At 51.3% G+C, this 24468-nt stretch overlaps 1 protein-coding gene across 2 annotated transcripts in view; it reads left to right on the top strand.

The window, feature by feature from the left end:
- The window catches only part of DENND4B (DENN domain containing 4B), a 33415-nt gene that overhangs the window by 6391 nt on the left and 2556 nt on the right, over positions 1-24468 (top strand). For both annotated transcript variants that reach the window (XM_069951187.1, XM_069951188.1), the window contains exons 3-23: positions 4283-4596; positions 5954-6206; positions 7337-7406; positions 7565-7734; positions 7814-8055; positions 8159-8225; positions 8338-8396; positions 16841-16985; positions 17080-17255; positions 17336-17436; positions 17513-17728; positions 17802-17947; positions 18032-18171; positions 18249-18372; positions 18447-18653; positions 20373-20501; positions 20581-20752; positions 22006-22191; positions 22302-22765; positions 23936-24052; positions 24124-24299. In XM_069951187.1, the coding sequence (XP_069807288.1) occupies positions 4304-4596; positions 5954-6206; positions 7337-7406; positions 7565-7734; positions 7814-8055; positions 8159-8225; positions 8338-8396; positions 16841-16985; positions 17080-17255; positions 17336-17436; positions 17513-17728; positions 17802-17947; positions 18032-18171; positions 18249-18372; positions 18447-18653; positions 20373-20501; positions 20581-20752; positions 22006-22191; positions 22302-22765; positions 23936-24052; positions 24124-24299 (3653 nt within the window). In that variant the 5' untranslated portion in view covers positions 4283-4303. The remainder of the gene's footprint in view (positions 1-4282; positions 4597-5953; positions 6207-7336; positions 7407-7564; positions 7735-7813; positions 8056-8158; positions 8226-8337; positions 8397-16840; positions 16986-17079; positions 17256-17335; positions 17437-17512; positions 17729-17801; positions 17948-18031; positions 18172-18248; positions 18373-18446; positions 18654-20372; positions 20502-20580; positions 20753-22005; positions 22192-22301; positions 22766-23935; positions 24053-24123; positions 24300-24468) is intronic.

Here is a 24468-nt window from a genome sequence, read left to right as displayed (position 1 = left end):
TAGATGAGGGGCGGCTGTAATAGAGGGGGAGATGAGGGGCGGCTGTAATAGAGGGGGAGATGAGGGGCGGCTGTAATAGAGGGGAGATGAGGGGCGGCTGTAATACAGAGATAGATGAGGGGCGGCTGTAATACAGAGATAGATGAGGGGCAGCTGTAATACAGAGATAGATGAGGGGCGGCTGTAATAGAGGGGGAGATGAGGGGCGGCTGTAATAGAGGGGGAGATGAGGGGCGGCTGTAATAGAGGGGAGATGAGGGGCGGCTGTAATAGAGGGGGAGATGAGGGGCGGCTGTAATAGAGGGGGAGATGAGGGGCGGCTGTAATAGAGGGGGAGATGAGGGGCGGCTGTAATAGAGGTATAGATGAGGGGCGGCTGTAATACAGAGATAGATGAGGGGCGGCTGTAATACAGAGATAGATGAGGGGCTGCTGTAATAGAGGGGGAGATGAGGGGCGGCTGTAATAGAGGGGGAGATGAGGGGCGGCTGTAATACAGAGATAGATGAGGGGCGGCTGTAATACAGAGATAGATGAGGGGCGGCTGTAATACAGAGATAGATGAGGGGCGGCTGTAATACAGAGATAGATGAGGGGCGGCTGTTATACAGAGATAGATGAGGGGTGGCTGTAATAGAGGGGGAGATGAGGGGTGGCTGTAATAGAGGGGGAGATGAGGGGCGGCTGTAATAGAGGGGGAGATGAGGGGCGGCTGTAATACAGAGATAGATGAGGGGCGGCTGTAATAGAGGGGGAGATGAGGGGCGGCTGTAATAGAGGGGAGATGAGGGGCGGCTGTAATAGAGGGGGAGATGAGGGGCGGCTGTAATAGAGGGGGAGATGAAGGGCAGCTGCAATACAGAGATAGATGAGGGGCGGCTGTAATAGAGGGGGAGATGAAGGGCAGCTGCAATACAGAGATAGATGAGGGGCGGCTGTAATAGAGGGGGAGATGAGGGGCGGCTGTAATAGAGGGGAGATGAGGGGCGGCTGTAATAGAGGGGGAGATGAGGGGCGGCTGTAATAGAGGGGAGATGAGGGGCGGCTGTAATAGAGGGGGAGATGAGGGGCGGCTGTAATAGAGGGGGACATGAGGGGCGGCTGTAATAGAGGGGGAGATGAGGGGCGGCTGTAATACAGAGATAGATGAGGGGCGGCTCTAATACAGAGATAGATGAGGGGCGGCTGTAATACAGAGATGAGGGGCGGCTGTTATACAGAGATAGATAAGGGGCGGCTGTAATAGAGGGGGAGATGAGGGGCGGCTGTAATACAGAGATAGATGAGGGGCGGCTGTAATACAGAGATAGATGAGGGGCGGCTGTAATACAGAGATAGATGAGGGGCGGCTGTAATACAGAGATAGATGAGGGGCGGCTGTAATACAGAGATAGATGAGGGGCGGCTGTTATACAGAGATAGATGAGGGGTGGCTGTAATAGAGGGGGAGATGAGGGGTGGCTGTAATAGAGGGGGAGATGAGGGGCGGCTGTAATAGAGGGGGAGATGAGGGGCGGCTGTAATACCAGAGATAGATGAGGGGCGGCCTGTAATAGAGGGGGAGATGAGGGGCGGCTGTAATAGAGGGGAGATGAGGTGGCGGCTGTAATAGAGGGGGAGATGAGGGGCGGCTGTAATAGAGGGGGAGATGAAGGGCAGCTGCAATACAGAGATAGATGAGGGGGCGGCTGTAATAGAGGGGAGATGAAGGGCAGCTGCAATACAGAGATAGATGAGGGGCGGCTGTAATAAGAGGGGGAAGATGGAGGGGCGGCTCTAATACAGAGATAGATGAGGGGCGGCTGTAATACAGAGATGAGGGGGCGGCTGTTATACAGAGATAGATAAGGGCGGCTGTAATACAGAGATTAGATGAGGGGCGGCTGTAATACAGAGATAGATGAGGGGCTGCTGTATAGAGGGGGAGATGAGGGGCGGCTGTAATAGAGGGGGAGATGAGGGGCGCTGTATAACAGAGATAGATGAGGGGCGGCTGTAATACAGAGATAGATTGAGGGGCGGCTTGTAATACAGAGATAGATTGAGGGGCGGCTGTAATACAGAGATAGAGAGGGGCGGCTGTTATACAGAGATAGATGAGGGGTGGCTGTAAATAGAGGGGGAGATGAGGGGGGCTGTAATAGAGGGGAGATGAGGGGCGGCTGTCATAGAGGGGGAGATGAAGGGGCGGCTGTAATAGAGGGGAGCTGAGGGGCGGCTGTAATAGAGGGGGAGATGAGGGGCGGCTGTAATAGAGGGGAGATGAGGGGCGGCTGTAATAGAGGGGGAGATGAGGGGCGGCTGTAATAGAGGGGAGATGAAGGGCAGCTGCAATACAGAGATAGATGAGGGGCGGCTGTAATAGAGGGGGAGATGAAGGGCAGCTGCAATACAGAGATAGATGAGGGGCGGCTGTAATAGAGGGGAGATGAGGGGCGGCTGTAATAGAGGGGGAGATGAGGGGCGGCTGTAATAGAGGGGGAGATGAGGGGCGGCTGTAATAGAGGGGGACATGAGGGGCGGCTGTAATAGAGGGGGACATGAGGGGCGGCTGTAATACAGAGATAGATGAGGGGCGGCTCTAATACAGAGATAGATGAGGGGCGGCTGTAATACAGAGATGAGGGGCGGCTGTTATACAGAGATAGATAAGGGGCGGCTGTAATACAGAGATAGATGAGGGGCGGCTGTAATAGAGAGGGAGATGAGGGGCGGCTGTAATACAGAGATAGATGAGGGGCGGCTGTAATAGAAAGGGAGCTGAGGGGCGGCTGTAATAGAGAGGGAGATGAGGGGCGGCTGTAATAGAGGGGGAGATGAGGGGCGGCTGTAATACAGAGATAGATGAGGGGCGGCTGTTATACAGAGATAGATGAGGGGCGGCTGTTATACAGAGATAGATGAGGGGCGGCTGTAATACAGAGATAGATGAGGGGCGGCTGTAATACAGAGATAGATGAGGGGCGGCTGTTATACAGAGATAGATGAGGGGCGGCTGTAATAGAGGGGGAGATGAGGGGCGGCTGTAATAGAGGGGAGATGAGGGGCGGCTGTAATAGAGGGGGAGATGAGGGGCGGCTGTAATAGAGGGGGAGATGAAGGGCAGCTGCAATACAGAGATAGATGAGGGGCGGCTGTAATACAGAGATAGATGAGGGGCGGCTGTAATACAGAGATAGATGAGGGGCGGCTGTTATACAGAGATAGATGAGGGGTGGCTGTAATAGAGGGGGAGATGAGGGGCGGCTGTAATAGAGGGGAGATGAGGGGCGGCTGTAATAGAGGGGGAGATGAGGGGCGGCTGTAATAGAGGGGGAGATGAGGGGCGGCTGTAATACAGAGATAGATGAGGGGCGGCTGTAATAGAGGGGGAGATGAGGGGCGGCTGTAATAGAGGGGAGATGAGGGGCGGCTGTAATAGAGGGGGAGATGAAGGGCAGCTGCAATACAGAGATAGATGAGGGGCGGCTGTAATAGAGGGGGAGATGAAGGGCAGCTGCAATACAGAGATAGATGAGGGGCGGCTGTAATAGAGGGGGAGATGAGGGGCGGCTCTAATACAGAGATAGATGAGGGGCGGCTGTAATACAGAGATGAGGGGCGGCTGTTATACAGAGATAGATAAGGGGCGGCTGTAATACAGAGATAGATGAGGGGCGGCTGTAATAGAGAGGGAGATGAGGGGCGGCTGTAATACAGAGATAGATGAGGGGCGGCTGTAATAGAGAGGGAGCTGAGGGGCGGCTGTAATAGAGAGGGAGATGAGGGGCGGCTGTAATACAGAGATAGATGAGGGGCGGCTGTAATAGAGGGGGAGATGAGGGGCGGCTGTAATACAGAGATAGATGAGGGGCGGCTGTTATACAGAGATAGATGAGGGGCGGCTGTTATACAGAGATAGATGAGGGGCGGCTGTTATACAGAGATAGATGAGGGGCGGCTGTTATACAGAGATAGATGAGGGGCGGCTGTAATAGAGGGGGAGATGAGGGGCGGCTGTAATAGAGGGGGAGATGAGGGGTGGCTGTAATAGAGGGGGAGATGAGGGGCGGCTGTAATAGAGGGGGAGATGAGGGGCAGCTGTAATAGAGGGGGAGATGAGGGGCGGCTGTAATAGAGGGGGAGATGAGGGGCGGCTGTAATAGAGGGGGAGATGAGGGGCGGCCTCACCTGCTGATCTCCATTCTGTGGGATCCCCCGCTTTCGCTGTGTTGGGGTGCCCTTGTGGGACGGGTCTGTCTTTGTCATGGACTTTATTCCCCCCTCCCTTACATTTTTGCAGCGTCTTTGAAATGCATTCATAATGGAGGAGGGACCCCCAAAGCTGGTGGATTACTTTGTGGTCGCAGGATTGACCCCGATATCCCGACCCTTGGAGGAAGAGAGCCGCCAGAGACCGACGCGGCCAGCAGAACCGGTGACCGATGTGGCCGTCATCATCCGGTCCCAGTCCGAGGAGGTACCTCATGGATTTACTTGCATCGAGAAGACCCCAGGGGGCCACTCGGCCGACCTTAGCTCCAGTTTCATCAACAACCAGCAGATGTATCTGTGCTACCGCCGGGGCCGTGACAAGACGCCCATCACAGAGCTGGGGTAAGGAACGGGCCTGGGGCAGCACATGTGGTACAGGGTAAGGAACGGGCCTGGGGCAGCACATGTGGTACAGGGTAAGGAGCGGGCTACCACATGTGGTACAGGGTAAGGAGAGGGCCAGGGAGAGGGCCAGGGACAGCACATGTGGTACAGGGTGAGGAGGGGGCCTGGGGCAGCACATGTGGTACAGGGTGAGGAGGGGGCCTGGGACAGCACATGTGGTACAGGGTGAGGAGGGGGCCTGGGGCAGCACATGTGGTACAGGGTGAGGAGCGGGCCTGGGGCAGCACATGTGGTACAGGGTGAGGAGCGGGCCTGGGGCAGCATATGTGGTACAGGGTGAGGAGGGGGCCTGGGGCAGCACATGTGGTACTGGGTGCCTGTGGCAGCACATGTGGTACAGGGTGAGGAGCAGGCCTGGGGCAGCACATGTGGTACAGGGTGAGGAGCGGGCCAGGGGCAGCACATGTGGTACAGGGTGAGGAGCGGGCCAGGGGCAGCACATGTGGTACAGGGTGAGGAGGGGGCCTGGGGCAGCACATGTGGTACAGGGTGAGGAGGGGGCCTGGGGCAGCACATGTGGTACAGGGTGAGGAGCGGGCCAGGGGCAGCACATGTGGTACAGGGTGAGGAGGGGGCCTGGGGCAGCACATGTGGTACAGGGTGAGGAGCGGGCCTGGGGCAGCACATGTGGTACAGGGTGAGGAGCGGGCCTGGGACAGCACATGTGGTACAGGGTGAGGAGCGGGCCTGGGACAGCACATGTGGTACAGGGTGAGGAGCGGGCCTGGGGCAGCACATGTGGTACAGGGTGAGGAGCGGGCCTGGGGCAGCACATGTGGTACAGGGTGAGGAGCGGGCCTGGGGCAGCACATGTGGTACAGGGTGAGGAGGGGGCCTGGGGCAGCACATGTGGTACAGGGTTAGGAGCGGGCCTGGAGCAGCACATGTGGTACAGGGTGCCTGGGGCAGCACATGTGGTACAGGGTGAGGAGGGGGCCTGGGGCAGCACATGTGGTACAGGTGAGGAGGGGGCCTGGAGCAGCACATGTGGTACAGGGTAAGGAGCGGGCCTGGGGCAGCACATGTGGTACAGGGTGAGGAGCGGGCCTGGGGCAGCACATGTGGTACAGGGTGAGGAGGGGGCCTGGGGCAGCACATGTGGTACAGGGTTAGGAGCGGGCCTGGGGCAGCACATGTGGTACAGGGTGCCTGGGGCAGCACATGTGGTACAGGGTGAGGAGGGGGCCTGGGGCAGCACATGTGGTACAGGGTTAGGAGCGGGCCTGGGGCAGCACATGTTTCACCATGTTAGTGATGGCAAATGAGGGGTCTCCTATTCTTCTTCTCTTGCCAGTGTCCATTATGAGGGGAAGGAAACTCTGCGCCCCGGCTTCCAGGTCATTGACACCACGCCATACAGTCACTCTGCCAACCTGAGCTCTGGTGTCCCCGGCCACCCCAAGACCTTCCTCACCTACAAGCGAGCACCTGAATCACTGGGGCTGAACACCCTGGGTGTGATGGACATCTGTATCATCAATCCCAGCAAAGGGGACAGCACCCCGCACACCTTCTGCAGGGTGGACCGAAACCTCAACACCAGCATGGTGAGACGTCTAACCGATAATTGTCTTCTACCCCTCCCACTATACCCATTGTACTGAGTACCTGCTATCGCCTTCCCCTATACTCACCGTACCTTGTACACACTATTACCTTCCACTGTGCCCACCATACCTTGTGCCGCTATCCCCAACCCCTATTCCGACCATACCGTGTTTACGCTATCCCCTCCCTCTGTACCCACACACCGTACAGGCTATCCTCTCCTCCTATTCCCACTATTCCGTGTATCCGATATCCCCTGCCGCTATACCCACCATACCGTGCACCTACTATCCTCTCCCCTTATACCCACCATACCGTGTACCCACTATCCTCTCCCCCTATACCCACCATACTGTGTACCCACTACCCACTTCTGTCTTTGGATTGGTGTATGTAAAGTAGGTGTGATCTCTTTGGATTGGTGTATGTACAGTAGGTGTTGTGTCCTCTCTGGATTGGTGTATGTACAGTTGGTGTTGTCTCCTCCCTAAATTGGTGTATGTACAGTAGGTGTTGTCTCCTCTCTGGATTTGTGTATGTACAGTAGGTGTTGTCTCCTCTCTGGATTGGTTTATGTACAGTAGGTGTTGCCTCCTCTCTGGATTGGTGTATGTACAGTAGGTGTGATCTCTTTGGATTGGTGTATGTACAGTAGGTGTTGTCTCCTCCCTAAATTGGTGTATGTACAGTAGGTTTTGTCTCCCCTCTGGATTGGTGTATGTACAGTTGGTGTTGTCTTCTCTCTGGATTGGTGTATGTACAGTAGGTGTTGTCTCCTCTCTGGATTGGTGTTTGTACAGTAGGTGTTGTCTCCTCTCTGGATTGGTGTTTGTACAGTAGGTGTTGTCTCCTCTCTGGATTGGTGTATGTACAGTAGGTGTTGTCTTTTCTTTGTATTGGTTTATGTACAGTATGTGTTGTCTTCTCTCTGTATTGGTGTATGTACAGTATGTGTTGTCTTCTCTCTGTATTGGTGTATGTACAGTATGTGTTGTCTTCTTTCTGTATTGGTGTATGTACAGTTGGTGTTGTCTCCTTTCTGGATTGGTGTATGTACAGTAGGTGTTGTCTCCTCTCTGGATTGGTGTATGTATAGTAAAGGTAATCTTTGCTCTTCTCTTCCGCTCAGTTCGGTCCGGCCTTGTTCCTCTGCTACAAGAAAGCGATGGCCAAGATGCACAGCCTGGTCTATGAAGCAGGTTAGTCCACCCTATACCTGGTGGATTGTGGCCCCAGTGACCATCCATTGCAGTGGTCGGAGTACTCAGCGGGGGGTCTGGGATTGGGGCGTCTCTTCTCCTCTTATACGGCTCCTTTGAAGCCCATGCCCTTTGGTGTAACCCTTTCTTTTCACTAGGAGTGATCAGCCGATTTCCTGAGACGGACAATGAATTGTTCCCTTTTCCGGAAATGGTTTCGATCTTCTGTCTGCCGATGGGAGCCACCATTGAGAGCTGGTCCTTGAACACCAAGTACCACCTGCCCATCTTCTCCACCTTCGTCCTGACCGATGCTTCCGGAGACAAGGTGAGGGATTCCTGACCACGTAGGTGATGAGCGTCACTTACAGGAGCGGCTTTGAGACGATGACTTCTCCTTCTCACAGGTTTATGGTGCTGCCATTCAGTTCTATGAGCAGTACCCCCGAGAGGAGCTGACCGAGAAGCAGTGCCAGCGGCTCGGCCTCCTCAGCGTGGTGGACAAGCGTCCGGTGAGCAGTAAGTCCGTCCAGACCAAGAAGAGCATCTGTGTCCTGTCCCGATGGCCTTTCTTTGACGTGTTTCAGAAGTTTCTGACTTTTATCTATCGATACTCGATCTCCGGACCCCATGTGCTTCCCATAGAGAAGTGAGTCCTCCAGACAGTAGTCAACATGGCTGCCGTCACTCACCTAACATAGAATACTGCAGGTTTTGGGAGGATTTACATCTCATGTCTCTTCTTTTCACAGACACATCTCAAACTTCATGTTCAATGTTCCCTTCCCCTCCCCGCAGAGACCCCGCATCCTGATCCAGGTGGGCGCCCCTCATTGTTACCACAGGACGTGTCATATATTGTGTTTGTTTCAGTAGGATTCCTATATTCTGGTGTGTGTGCCACCATCTAACACTCATCTTCCCTATGCAGATGTCTCCATACGACAACGTTCTCCTATGCCAGCCCGTGTCCTCCCCTCTGCCCCTCAGGTCAGTGTGCAATGGTATATATATATCTCTATCCTCGTGTGATCAGGTTGTATATACAGTCTGTGGGGGTCAGTCTCACAAGCAGTCTTTTGATATGAGACCAGCAACAGGTTTAAAGAAAACTAAATGGTTTATTGTCCACAACAGAACAACAAAACATACATCTTTCTTCAGCCAACACCCGGGTATTGAAGACGTGGAAACAGTCATTGGCAGTTATGCAAAACAGTCAATTGGTTGACATAGGGCTCTCACCCAGACAGGCGCTGCCAGACACCAAACAGCTCCTGGAAGTCTCCTGTAGCCTCAGCACAGCCACACACAGCTCCTTCTCCCCAGCTGCACACTGAGACTGGAGGCACCCACACCCAGTCACAGCTGATTCTCCCAGGCTTACATAGGCCACACCAAAACCTGGACCTGGAGTGTGGTAGCAAACACCCACCCACCCATGAAAGACCGTCCTGGACTAAGCTGCATTGCAGCCATACTAAATTTTAAACGTGCCTGTGGCCTATTGCCACAGACACCAGCAATCATTGTCTTTCACCTCACTAAGGCCAGGATCCTTGGTGAGACATATCTCCCACCTATGACGATGCCTTGCGCCTTCTCAGATACCCCCCCCTACCCAATGCCCGGGTTCTGGGCACCTTTAGCAACCATGCAATGTACCCTTGACAAAACGGCAGCATTACCCTGAAATTGAAGTCCTGTAGTGCCAGGAACCAGCAGGTGACACCAGCCTAAACTTGCGCCCTAACAAATAGTATCGCAGGGAATCTAGGGCCCACTTGATGGCTAGGCACTCTTTCTCAATAATTGAGTAGTCCTGTTCTGCGGGGGACAGCTTCCTGCTCAAATAACTCACCGGATGTTCTTCTCCGTTTATCACTTGGGATAACACAGCCCCTAGACCTACATCTGATGCATCAACCTGGATGACAAATTCTCTTTCGAATTCTGGGGCTACCAGAACCGGCTGTTTACAGAGGGCGACCGACGCCGGCTGTTTACAGAGGGCGACCGACGCCGGCTGTTTACAGAGGGCCGACTTAAGATTCTGGAAGGCCTTTTCAGCCTCTGGAGACCACTTAACCATGGCTGACTTCCCCCCTTTTGTTAGGTCAGTTAGGGGAACCGCTATCTCTGCAAACTTGGGGATGAATCTTCTATAATACCCCACAATTCCTCGGAATGCCCTGATCTGTTTTTTGTTAAGTGGGCGGGGCCAGTTTTGAAGCGCCTCTATTTTATTTCCCCTCTTCCCACAATGTACCCCAGGTATCGGGCCTCTTCCATCCCCATGGCACACTTACTTAGATTAATGGTAAAACCGGACTTCCTTAATGAGTTCAGGATGGTTTGAACTTTACCTAGGTGACTATCCCAATCGTGACTAAATATTACTATATCATCCAAGTAAGCAGCGGCATATTTTCTGTGGGGACGTAGGACCCAATCCGTGGCCCTCTGAAATGTGGCGGGGGCCCCTTGCAAACCAAATGGCATTCTAACATATTGGAAAGAACCCTCAGGTGTAGAGAAGGCCGTCTTTTCTCTAGCCTCATTAGACAATGGGATCTCCAATATCCTTCTGTTAGGTCTAGGGTAGTGATGTAATGAGCCGGACCTAGCCTCTCAATAAGCTCATCTACCCGAGGCCTGCGGTAAGCATCCACCTTAGACACTTCATTTAGTTTGCGATAATCATTTCAGAAGCGCCGCTCTCCATTGGGTTTAGGGACAAGCACAATGGGACTGGACCAGCCGCTTTTAGATTCCTCAATAACCCCTAGGTTTAACGTTCTCTGCACTTCCCCTGCCACAATTTGCCTACGGGCCTCGGGAATCCTGTATGGCTTTAAATTTACCCTCACATGAGGTTCTGTAATGATTTCGTGTTCCACCACATCTGTTAGCCCTGGTGCATCAGTAAATAAGTCCCTATTTTGCGGCAACAGTTGCCTGCACTGATGTTTTTGGGAGGGGGAGAGCGCACAGGGGGGCTGTATGGAGGGGGAGAGTGCACAGGGGGGCTGTATGGAGGGGGAGAGCGCACAGGGGGGCTGTATGGAGGGGAGAGCGCACAGGGGGGCTGTATGGAGGGGGAGAGCGCACAGGGGGGCTGTATGGAGGGGGAGAGCGCACAGGGGGCTATATACTACAAGGGGAGAGTACACAGGGGGCTATATACCACTGGGGGAGAGCGCACAGGGGGGCTATATACTACAGGGGGAGAGTACACAGGGGGCTATATACTACTGGGGGTGAGAGCGCACAAGGGGGCTATATACTACAAGGGGAGAGTACACAGGGGGCTATATACCACTGGGGGGAGAGCGCACAGGGGGGCTATATACTACAGGGGGAGAGTACACAGGGGGCTATATACTACTGGGGGTGAGAGCGCACAAGGGGGCTATATAGTACTAGGGCAGTCACCCCCTTTGTACCTAATATCAAAGTGCTGGTGAGAGCGAAAAAAATGCCAGTTTTCCTGCTAATAAGCATCACTTCTGTATGTAAATAGTTGAACGTTTGTGAAAAGTAACAAAACACGTTTCCTACTGATGTTCAGCTCGGACCTTCACCTGACAATAGACCCCGGTAAGCGGACCTTCACTAAAAGTTGTTGAGTACCCCTGTGATAGGGTTTCCTCCTACCTGGCTGGTGTACCCGATAGTTGACTTCCCCCAGCTTCCTTCCCAACTATCTCATACGGCCCTTGCCACTTTGCCAGGAACTTGCTTTCTACCGTGGGTACTAGTGCTAGAACCTGCTTCCCTGGACTGAACTGTCTCACCCTGGCTGACCTAGTATATACTCTAGCTTGTGCCTCTTGTGCCTGTAGGAGGTGTTCTCTGACAATGGGAAGAACCTGAGCTATCCGCTCTTGTTATAAGGGGGGGGGGATATACAGTGCAACCAATATAAAAGACACTCTATAGATCATGCAATGAATACATACATATCTGCCCTCTGTATCCACAAAGGAAGAATGGCAGATAAATGGCAATTTATTGTGGATCAAAATAGACACACCCTGAGAGTACGTAGTGTGCACGGAATGATAGGCATGGGAAGGCCATTTGCGTCTGAGTATGGACACTGTGTCACGAGAGAGATGGATTTCAGATCAGCAAATAATTCCAGGATGGTAATCCTTTAGGGCACTAAAAATAGCACACCGCTTATTGGCGTCCCCCAGTCCCCCTACGTTCCATGCAGTTCTATGCACTTTATAAGCCATGTCCCTACTGTGGTAATATTAACCCTAGTCCAGGGAAAAACAATGGACAATAATCATAGCATGGTGCATTATGACCTCTAGTGGTAGAATGCGGTAAAACATCTTAACAACTAACTAAACAAAAAACAAAATGTGTAGGCAGTGTCTCTTTTTTTGGAGACTGTGAGGCACCTGAGGTTCATTCCCAGTGTGAAATCGCACTATAGCAAGCAGTACACAGTAGAAGCAGGAAAACAGGGGAAAAGAAAAACAGATTCTTCCTCCCGCTCTCCCACCACCCACTACTGTAGGAGATAAGAATCAGCCCAACATACAGTACACAGTATAAAACAAAGAACATAGGAATTCAACATATCAGAACCCAAACAGTGAGCGCCCCGGTAAGGGTTACAGCTCAAGCTAGTAGCTAGCAGTTAGCGGGAATTAGCGATTCCTTGTATCCTGCTTCGGAGTGTCGAACATATGCACTGATCCCAGTGCCACCACTTAGAGTTTAGCAGGATACAGCTTAGAGTACATCACGTTGAGTGCACACAATCACTTTTTGATATCCATGAACTGGGCACAGCGAAGTTGGACTTCTGCAGAAAAATGCGGAAAGATAGAGATTTTCCCTCCATTAATAATCAGGTCTCAACAATCCCTGGCCACCCTCAAAATGACATCCCTATCATGGAAATGCAAAATTTTGATCAGGACTGGTCGAGGCGGCGCTCCTGGTGGCGGCTCTGTGCGCCCTTTCTATTGCAAACAATGGTGACAGTCTGTCTTTGGCAATTTTCTCTTTGAACCAGGTCTCAGAAAATGCCACTGCATCCATTCCTTCAGCACGTTCAGGGACTCCTACGAGCCTGACATTACTCCTGCGGAGTCTATTCTCCAAATCATCAGTTTTGGCAATAAGCAGGGAGACATTATTTATAACTCTTTTTAGATCTCTGGTGACTGGAGGCATTTGATCTTCTATGTCACTCACTCTACTTTCCACAGCCTTGATACGTTCATTAGTCACTCTCAAGTCCTGTCTAATCAACAACATCTCTTCCCTCAGTGAGCCCAGTGAGTTGTTGAGCAGCAGTGTACACATGGTGGGCTCAGTGACTGGGGCAGGATCTCAGGTAGCTGCTCTACTCCCTCCTTCTTCCGCCTCCTCCACATGACTTTCTGGACTTGCTGTGTCCCTGGAGAGATATTATCCTGCTCAATGTCGCTGTGACTAACCTCAGGCTGCTCTTCAGGGTTGTCTTCAGAGGGTACATGGGCATATTTGCCAAGTCTTGCCGCCACGTCACGCAGCCATTCAGATGCCGAGATGCCATCTTGTTTTTGTGGCATCTGTTTGTGATGTCTGTTTGGTGTACACCGTGGCTGTAAGGAGATCTGGTACCGTCCTGGGCACTTCAGAGACCGGGTGGCACAATTTGTGGCAGGTAACAAGGGCTGTTTTGGATGTTTTACAGGTTGGGCGGCAGGAGCTCGGGGCCTTGCGACTGCTTACATCTCCGCTCAGGCCACGCCTCCCAGCTATCCGATCTTGCAGTTCGGATTTGTAGTCTGCCATATAGCAACTCAAAAGGTGAGAAACCTGTAGAAGCTTGGGGGACCTCTCTGATAGCAAACAGAAGACTAGGTAATTCCAGTCTCGTCCATCCTTCTCAACTACTTTTTTTCTACATGGCCTTTAAAGCGACTCTGTACCCATATTCTGACCCCCCCTCCCCCCCCCCCCCCTCAAACCACTTGTACCTTCGGATAGCTGCTTTTAATCCCAGATCTGTCCTGTGGTCCGTTTGCCAGGTGATGCAGTTATTCTCATAAAAAACAACTTTTAAACTTGCAGCCCCGTGCCAAACGGGAGTATCTTTGCCCTAACTTTGCACCACCCCTCCATCCCTCCTCCCCTCCCTCTTCACCATTAGGAATGCCACTGGAACATTTACTCCTGTTTGAACATTGCACAGGTGTCTTAATGATCCAGCCCATGTGCTGTGTTCTCACAGGTGAGGAATAGGAGGCAATCTGCCTGGCGCATTCCTAATGCTGAGGAGGGACAGAGAGGTTGTGCCAGCCTAATGCATACACAAACTAAACCACGATAACTGCATCACCTGCCGAACGGACCCCAGGACAGATCTTGGATTAAAAGCCGCTATCTGAAGGTACATGTGGTTTGGGGGGGGGGGTCAGATTGTGGGTACAGAGTCGCTTTAAGGTTTTGTTGAAACGCTCCACAAGGCCGTCTGTCTGTGAGTGATATACAGAGGTGCAGAGTTGGGTGACCTTTAATACCTTGCAAAGATCCTGCATTACCTTTGACATGAATGGCGTCCCCTGGTCTGTCAGGATTTCCTTCGGCAGCCCTGTTCGGGAAAATATGTGCCATAACTCTCTAGCAATGACTTTGGAGGAGGAATTTCTTAGGGGCATTGCCTCTGGGTACCTGGTGGCATAATCTAGGACAACCAGAATATATTGGTGACCGCTCGCAGACTTCACCAGGGGCCCTACCAGATCCATAGCAATTCTCTGAAAAGGGACCTCGATAGTGGGTAGTGGTATTAGAGGGCTGCGGAAGTTTGTGACCGGGGAGGTTACCGGACATACAGGACAGGACTGGCAGTAATCCCTCACTTCCCGGTAACACCCTGGCCAATAGAACCGGGACAGAATTCTCTCAATGGTCTTATCCGCCCCTCGGTGTCCTCCCAACATATGACTGTGGGCCAGGTCCATTACCATCCGTCTATAAGGTTTAGGAACTAGAAGTTGTTCCACCACTTCCTCACGGATTTTGGTTACCATTCATTGCAAAGTGGGGAAACCTTTCATCTGCCCCTAGCTCTTGGGTTAAGCCATTAAGTACCACTATTGTATTAAAGGCACTTTTAGGGTTTCATCCTGTATTTGGGTGGTCCCAAAGTCTCCTCGGGACACCTCTAGGTCTGGGACCTCCTCCAGGGTCAAGTCCTCCTCCCCCTCCCCTACCATGACTGAGAAAGGGAAAGCAGGGAATACATCATGACCAGTGTTCCCGAGGCTGTTTGGTACCTGGGACCTTCTTCCAGTACCACACTTTCCCACAGACCCCAGAAGAGAGGACAGTCTTGACCAACAATCATTTTGTGCATCAGTCCCTGCATGATTCCCACAGGGTGTGACACTGTACAACCATCTGTTTTTAGGAGGACTTTGGCCATGGGGTACACCTTGGTATCCACATGAATACAAGTGACCCCTAGAGTTTTCCCAGGGATTAATTTATGAGGGACATGGGCTGTCAGAAGGGTGACCAAGCTTCCCGAGTCCAGGAGTCCAGAGACAGGGGTGCCATATTTGGAATGGCACTGCAGGCCACATGGGCAAACATGGAAGTCTGCCGCCCCACGCAACAGTCCATGGCTTCTGAGCTAAGGGGGCACTGAGGCGCGTTATGACCTAGGGCCTGGCATCTACAGCAGATGATCTCTCTAAGGGTTTGTCTGGTTGGCTCAGGCATACTCTTGGCCTTGCAACGTCCATCGCGTGGGGTTTGAATACCCTTCCTTTGGCTTGCAGAGACACTCAGTACGCCAGTATGGAGAGGGAAGGGGTCCTGGATCAGCCTGGATAACAGCATGATATCTCTCCACCAAGCCCACTAAGTCATCCGCATTCTGGGAATTTCCCTGGGGAACCAGCACTGCACTGGCTTGGGGAGGGTGTGCACAAACCGGTCCATCACCACCCGTTTAACCATTTCTGCTGGAGAACAAACATCAGGCTGCAGCCATTTTTGGACAAGATGCTGGAGATCAAACATTTGGGATCTTGGGGGCTTATCCCTTTTGTGGCCCCAGTGGTGCACTCTCTGAGCCCGGACAGCAACGGTTACGCCCAAACGTGCCAGGATTTCTGCTTTGAGCTTGCCATACTCCTGCAAAGACAATTCATAACAAGCCTTCTGAGGCTCGCCTGTAAGGAATGGAGCTACAACTTCAGCCCATTACTCAGTTGGCAGCTTCTCCCTTTCAGCGACCCGCTCAAAAACGGCTCATCTTTTGCAGGGCTTCTCGTACAGATTTTCGGGCTCGCTAACCGTGCTCCGTGCTGGTAGGAGGTGGGGTCTCCTTGACCTGAATGGCTTCTTTCATTATAGCCATCTGCCTGATGAGGAGCTGGTTAGTCTCCTGCTGGACTCGTACAGCTTCAGCATGAGCTTGTTGCTGCTGGGTGTTGGCCTGCACAAGTTGTTTGATAATGTCCTCCATAGTCTCTGCCTGGGTCTGTATCTGAGCTGCAGTCTTAACCCAGGACATACGATCCACTAGCAGGGATCTGCCCGCATCCGAAGCACCAATTTGTGGGGGTCAGTCTCACACGCAGTCTTTTGATATGAGACCAGCAACAGGTTTAAAGGAAACTAAGTGGTTTATTGTCCACAACAGAACAACAAAACATACATCTTTCTTCAGCCAACACCCGGGTATTCAAGACGTGGAAACAGTCATTGGCAGTTATGCAAAACAGTCAATTGGTTGACATAGGGCTCTCACCCAGACAGGCGCTGCCAGACACCAAACAGCTCCTGGAAGTCTCCTGTAGCCTCAGCACAGCCACACACAGCTCCTTCTCCACAGCTGCACACTGAGACTGGAGGCACCCACACCCAGTCACAGCTGATTCTCCCAGGCTTACATAGGCCACACCAAAACCTGGACCTGGAGTGTGGGAGCAAACACCCACCCACCCTCTCTGGCATGCTCCCATGAAAAACCATCCTGGACTAAGCTGCATTGCAGCCATACTAAATTTTTGACATGTGCCAGTGGCCTATTGCCACAGACACCAGCAATCATTGTCTTTCACCTCACTAAGGCCAGGATCCTTGGTGAGACATATCTCCCATCTATGATGGTGCCTCGTGCCTCCCTACAAGTCATACATATATCCTCCTGTGATGTGTGATCAGTTTGTATATACAGTCATACATATATCCTCCTGTGATGTGTGATCAGGTTGTATATACAGTCATACATACATCTTCCTGTGATGTGTGATAGGTCAGTTTGTATATACAGTCATACATATATCCTCCTGTGGCGTGTGATAGGTCAGGTTGTATATACAGTTATACATATATCCTCCTGTGATGTGTGATAGGTCAGGTTGTATATACAGTCATACATATATCCTCCTGTCATCACTTTTCAGTGGAGCGAGTTATGTGACGTTCTTGCAGAACCTTGGCCCTGAGAACGCAGTCACCTTACTCCTGGCCATCCTCACTGAGCAGAAGCTTCTGATCCACTCGCAGAGGCCGGACGTGCTTACCAGCGTTGGAGAAGCCTTGGTGTCAGTGAGTCGCCCTTACAGTCCCATCCGCTGGTCCTTACAGTCACATCATGCTGTGCAATGCAGATCCTCATCGGTCTTCCCCCTTGTCTCCGCAGATCATCTTTCCGCTTCGCTGGCAGTGCCCGTACATCCCCCTGTGCCCCCTCTCTCTCTCTGACGTCCTCTCTGCTCCTGTACCATTCATTGTGGGGATCCATTCCAGCTACTTTGACCTCCATGATCCTCCTCAAGACGTCTTATGCGTGGACCTGGACACCAACACTCTGTTCCAGTAAGTGTTCCTGTAGGATGGGGAAGGGTCATTACACTGTACAGACAGGTAGTCACTGAATGCCACTGCTCTGTCTCCAGGAGTGAAGAAAAGAAAATCCCATCGTACCAGACGCTGCCACGTAGACCTTGCAAAGTCCTGCGGACCTGCCTGAGCGACCTGCACAAGCAGCTGGACGAGAGTAAGGATGCCTCCATCCCCCACATCGGTGCCTCGCCACTGGCATCAAACTTAGCTTCTGGCCTTTCTTCCTCCAGTGTATAATAAACCCATGGAAGAGGCATCCTTAGAATTTCTGCTGAAAGATTACGACCTGATCTATGGACGCCGGACGCAGCTAGAGCTGGACGTGCGCGCCTCCTTCCTGCGCTTCATGGCCTGTCTCTTCAAAGGCTATCGCTCCTTCCTGTTACCGATCACGCAGGCGCCTTCAGAGAGGACGCGGGACTCGAGCAACCTCTTCAACCTGGAGGGTAGGTGACCAGGGAGCAGCCGTGACCCAAGCCGCGGTGTTAGCGGTGAATGAGACCTAACTTGTTACTGCAGGATTCAAGAAATCCAGAGAGCGCACTCACCAGAAGTTCTACTCGCAGATGGTGAAGACGCAGATGTTCACGCAGTTTATTGAGGACTGCTCCTTTGTCAGCGACCGGCATGCCTCACTAGAGTTTTTTGACAACTGTGTAGAGAAGGTATGTGCCCCTTCCCCCATTGTCCACCATATTTGTACCCCCACCTTAGTCTGCTGCATGGACATCCTATACTCTGCTTTCTAGGTACAAGTGGATGGGGAAAAGATGGAGGACCTGCACTTAGTGGAGCTTGATGAGTCTCACCGCAGTGAGCACACAGTGTTTATCATGCCAGCTGAAGAACCCATGGACCCAAACGGGACAGAACCGCCAGCTCAGTACAAGTGAGACCTTGTTTTTGGACCATTTACTTGGTTCTTTCATGAGATATGTGCTCACCTTTATATTTCTCCCACCTCAGGTATGAAAGCTTCCCTGTACTTCAGAGAGAGCTGTTTGAGCTGCCACAGGACTTTCTTTTGGCACCACAGAGCCAGTTAAAAACCAGCGCCCCCAGCAGTCCGGCACCGCGGCGGACCAAACAAGTAAGGAAAAGGTTAAACATCAGCTGCATGGGGCTCATTGCTATCTCTCAAACTTTCCTCCTTCTGTGTCTCAGGAAATCAAATCTGCACAACGTGTGGCCCATATCTATTCTTCCATGCCAGAGATGTGGTCTAAATGCCTCCTGGGGCACTGCTTCGGATTGTGGTTCATCTACCTGCCCACATTTGTCAGGGCTACAGCCTCTAAGGTGCGAGCACTGCAGACAGCATATGATGCCCTGAAACAGATGGAGACCAAGAATGTGGTGTTACCCGATGAGGTGAGTGCAGTGAGACCCCATAGCGGTGCCACTTGTATTATAGGTCACTTATAATACAGTCACCTTTAATTTAGTGGGTGCAAAAAAAAACAGTCACCTTTAATTTAGTGGGTGCAAAAAAAAACCATGGCGGTGCCACTTGTATTATAGGTCACTTATAATACAGTGAGTGCACTGAAACCCCGTAAACTGCTCTCATAGGTTACCTATAATGTAATGAGTGCAGTGAGACCCCATGGTGGTGCCATTTCTCATCTAGGTAACCTATTATGTAATGAGTGCAGTGAGACCCCATGGTGGTGCCACTTCTCATATAGGTCACCTATAATGTAATGAGTGCAGTGAGACTATAGCGGTTCCACTTCTCATATAGGTAACCTATAATGTAATGAGTTCAGTGAGACTCTATAGCGGTTCCACTTCTCATATAGGTCACCTATAATGTAATGAGTGCAGTGAGACTCTATAGCGGTTCCACTTCTCATATAGGTCACCTATAATGTAATGAGTGCAGTGAGACCCCATGGTGGTGCCACTTCTCATATAGGTAACCTATAATGTAATTAGTGCAGTGAGACTCTATAGCGGTTCCACTTCTCATATAGGTAACCTATAATGTAATGAGTGCAGTGAGACTCTATGGCGGTTCCACTTCTCATATAGGTCACCTATAATGTAATGAGTGCAGTGAGACTCTATAGCGGTTCCACTTCTCATATAGGTCACCTATAATGTAATGAGTGCAGTGAGACTCTATAGCGGTTCCACTTCTCATATAGGTAACCTATAATGTAATGAGTGCAGTGAGACTCTATGGCGGTTCCACTTCTCATATAGGTCACCTATAATGTAATGAGTGCAGTGAGACTCTATAGCGGTTCCACTTCTCATATAGGTCACCTATAATGTAATGAGTGCAGTGAGACTCTATAGCGGTTCCACTTCTCATATAGGTCACCTATAATGTAATGAGTGCAGTGAGACTCTATGGCGGTTCCACTTCTCATATAGGTCACCTATAATGTAATGAGTGCAGTGAGACTCTATGGCGTTGCCACTACTCATATAGGTAACCTATAATGTAATGAGTGCAGTGAGACTCTATGGCGGTTCCACTTCTCATATAGGTCACCTATAATGTAATGAGTGCAGTGAGACCCTATGGCGGTTCCACTTCTCATATAGGTCACCTATAATGTAATGAGTGCAGTGAGACTCTATAGCGGTTCCACTTCTCATATAGGTAACCTATAATGTAATGAGTGCAGTGAGACTCTATAGCGGTTCCACTTCTCATATAGGTCACCTATAATGTAATGAGTGCAGTGAGACTCTATGGCGGTTCCACTTCTCATATAGGTAACCTATAATGTAATTAGTGCAGTGATACTTTATGGCGGTTCCACTTCTCATATAGGTAACCTATAATGTAATGAGTGCAGTGAGACCCTATGGCGGTTCCACTTCTCATATAGGTCACCTATAATGTAATGAGTGCAGTGAGACTTTATGGCGTTGCCACTTCTCATATAGGTCACCTATAATGTAATGAGTGCAGTGAGACTTTATGGCGGTTCCACTTCTCATATAGGTAACCTATAATGTAATGAGTGCAGTGAGACTTTATGGCGGTTCCACTTCTCATATAGGTAACCTATAATGTAGTGTCAGGTCTCGTCTGTTCCTTGGTCCAGTCTCTTTTTCCATCTCTTGGCTCAGGTTTGTTACCGTGTCCTGATGCAGCTGTGTGGTCAGTATGGAGAGCCGGTGCTGGCTGTGCGTGTCATGCTGGAGATGAGAAAAGCTGGGATTGTCCCAAATGCCATCACATATGGGTATTATAATAAGGTGGGTTCTAGGGAAACTGTGTGATGGGGGAGGGGTGCACCTGAGATGTTGCTCTTACTCTGCTTTGTATCATCTACAGGCTGTACTGGAGAGCAAGTGGCCGTCCAGTAGTCAGAGTGGAAGGCTTCGCTGGGCAAAACTAAGAAACGTGGTCCTCGGGGCCGCCCAGTTCCGTCAGCCCCTCCGCTATAAACAGCAGGGGTCTGAGACTCCTCCGCCAAGTGAGGACATGTCAAAAAACAGGGCAAGAGGTAAGGGACACCCCTGTGTAGAGACAATGGTGATAGGAGAACATACAGGACAAGTATAGAGACAATGGTGATAGGAGAACATACAGGACAAGTATAGAGACAATGGTGATAGGAGAACATACAGGACAAGTATAGAGACAATGGTGATAGGAGAACATACAGGACAAGTATAGAGACAATGGTGATAGGAGAACATACAGGACAAGTATAGAGACAATGGTGATAGGAGAACATACAGGACAAGTATAGAGACAATGGTGATAGGAGAACATACAGGACAAGTATAGAGACAATGGTGATAGGAGAACATACAGGACAAGTATAGAGACAATGGTGATAGGAGAACATACAGGACAAGTATAGAGACAATGGTGATAGGAGAACATACAGGACAAGTATAGAGACAATGGTGATAGAACATACAGGACAAGTATAGAGACAATGGTGATAGGAGAACATACAGGACAAGTATAGAGACAATGGTGATAGGAGAACATACAGGACAAGTATAGAGACAATGGTGATAGGACATACAGGACAAGTATAGAGACAATGGTGATAGGAGAACATACAGGACAAGTATAGAGACAATGGTGATAGGAGAACATACAGGACAAGTATAGAGACAATGGTGATAGAACATACAGGACAAGTATAGAGACAGTGGTGATAGAAGGAGAACATACAGGACAAGTATAGAGACAATGGTGATAGAAGGAGAACATACAGGACAAGTATAGAGACAATGGTGATAGGAGAACATACAGGACAAGTATAGAGACAATGGTGATAGGAGAACATACAGGACAAGTATAGAGACAATGGTGATAGGAGAACATACAGGACAAGTATAGAGACAATGGTGATAGAAGAACATACAGGACAAGTATAGAGACAATGGTGATAGGAGAACATACAGGACAAGTATAGAGACAATGGTGATAGGAGAACATACAGGACAAGTATAGAGACAATGGTGATAGAACATACAGGACAAGTATAGAGACAATGGTGATAGAAGGAAATGAAAACAAATGGGGGAAACAGAAGGGAGTGCAGGATTATTGCTCAGGCATTGGTGGTCCTCACACATGACTAGGATGACACGGCTGCTTCCATGACCCCTGTCAGGTGTCTTCTCACTCGTCCTGTTATAGAGTATAATGAACAGCAGTGACATCACTACCCTATAGATACACTTATACACCGATGACATGTCTGGCTTCTCCTCACTCTCTCGCCTTGTTCTACAGAACGTTGGAAACATAATAGCTGCTCGGGGGACCTGCCTCCACGACTGAACCTGCTGCGACAGACCACATGGGCTGGCCACACCAGCCGCGGCCCCGAGGATGCCGCTCCGGGGAAGCTGGTGAAGAGCTGGAGTGTTAGCTGTACCCAGAGTGACGCCCGTATGCTGGAGATGGGAGTGACGCACTGTAAGTAACAGGGATTCCGCCAGAGAGGGAATGTAGGCCGCATCGGGCACAATGCATTATGGGAGGTTTCATGAAGGCGTTCCTGACATGTCCTGTATTTTCCTCCTTAGTGATAGAGGATATGGAAGCTGAAGGGGTGACCAGGGGGCCGGACACCAGCCCATCTCTTAGCGGGTCTCTTAGAAGAGCTTGTGGGACCCCACTTATTCTTGGGCACTCAGAAAACGGAAGCTTATCCAATGTCAGCTTTGTCACAGACTGCACCGGCAGCGGGACAGTCACATCAGAAGACTCTGAGCTGGTCCTGACCGAGAGCTCCACCGAAGCCCTAACCGGCAAGAACCGGGACGAGGCTGGAGGCAGCAGCAGCGGCAGCAGCTCCAGGGATGGGGTGCGGAGACGGAGCCTCGCAGGGAAGATCCAGCAGCTGCTCACCCCCTCCCGAAAACCGTCCAGGACCTCACTGCTCAGGAAGGCCGGGAGTATGTCTGACACACCGTCTTCTCTCATGCTGGAGCAGCATCATGGCTGGAGGGGTCACAGGGAAAGAAGGCCCGAGTCCACTGCCTCCGAGGTCAGACCCCTCCACACATTACCAGATGTAGCTGCTTCCATAACAGTGACCCTGGTACCCTGACAGTGTCTTATGATGGTGGGGGGCACCCTGACAGTGTCTTATGATGGTGGGGAGCACTCTGACAGTGTCTTATGATGGTGGGGGGCACCCTAAAAGTGTCTTATGATGGTGGGGGGCACCCTGACAGTGTCTTATGATGGTGGGGGGCACCCTGACAGTGTCTTATGATGGTGGGGAGCACCCTGACAGTGTCTTATGATGGTGGGGGGCACCCTGACAGTGTCTTATGATGGTGGGGGGCACCCTGACAGTGTCTTATGATGGTGGGGGGCACCCTGACAGTGTCTTATGATGGTGGGGAGCACTCTGACAGTGTCTTATGATGGTGGGGGGCACCCTGACAGTGTCTTATGATGGTGGGGAGCACCCTGACAGTGTCTTATGATGGTGGGGAGCACCCTGACAGTGTCTTATGATGGTGGGGAGCACTCTGACAGTGTCTTATGATGGTGGGGGGCACCCTGACAGTGTCTTATGATGGTGGGGAGCACCCTGACAGTGTCTTATGATGGTGGGGGGCACCCTGACAGTGTCTTATGATGGTGGGGAGCACCCTGACAGTGTCTTATGATGGTGGGGAGCACCCTGACAGTGTCTTATGATGGTGGGGGGCATCCTAAAAGTGTCTTATGAAGTGGGGGGCACACTGACAGTGTCTTATGATGGTGGGGAACACCCTAAAAGTGTCTTATGATGGTGGGGGGCACCCTGACAGTGTCTTATGATGGTGGGGGGCACCCTGACAGTGTCTTATGATGGTGGGGGGCACCCTGACAGTGTTTTATGATGGTGGGGGGCACCCTGACAGTGTCTTATGATGGTGGTGGGGGGGTCACCCTGACAGTGTCTCATGATGGTGGTAGGGGGTCACCCTGACAGTGTCTTATTATGGTGGTGGGGGGGTCACCCTGACAGTGTCTCATGATGGTGGTAGGGGGTCACCCTGACAGTGTCTCATGATGGTGGTGGGGGGTCACCCTGACAGTGTCTTATTATGGTGGGGGGAACCCTGACTGTTTTTGGGGTTCACCCTGATAGAGGAGATTCATAACCCCCTGCACTGACCTGCAGAGCGCTGTCCTCAAGGCTTCTCCCTCTTTCTTTCAGAGCTCGGTGTCCCTGGGAAGTGAAGCCGACTCTTCGGATACTTCCACCTGCAACTTTGCAATTCACAAATCAACTGAGCGTCTATTAGACAGAGGCGAGGAGGCTCCTGCTGTGGAGGTGAGTATTCGGCCTGTCAGGGTATACGACATTGCTGCTCCCAGTACTCCCAGCATTGTCCTGCTCCTTAGGTCCTGCTCTCCAGCTGCTCCCTGTGTCCAGCTTGTCACTCCCTAATCTACGATGAGGACATCATGGCTGGCTGGACGTCTGACGACTCCAACCTGAAGACTGTATGTACGTTTTGCGGACAACACTTTGTACCGTTCCTGAACATCAAGATCACTGACCTGCAGAGACTGCATAGGTGAGGGCGGGCATACCCTGATATGGGGGTTCTGGTTCTTACAAGGGCCTCACGTCGGTTGTAATCCTTACTGGAAGAGAACATAATTCTGCATATGTGAGCTATGACTTCCCTGTGTTAGGGTTGGATGTAATAAAATATAAGTCCCCTTTGTTCATGGGCCTGGCCT

The sequence above is a fragment of the Dendropsophus ebraccatus genome, chromosome 13, assembly GCF_027789765.1.
Source record: "Dendropsophus ebraccatus isolate aDenEbr1 chromosome 13, aDenEbr1.pat, whole genome shotgun sequence".
Taxonomy (NCBI): domain Eukaryota; kingdom Metazoa; phylum Chordata; class Amphibia; order Anura; family Hylidae; genus Dendropsophus; species Dendropsophus ebraccatus.
This window is presented reverse-complemented; position numbering and strand designations above follow the sequence as displayed.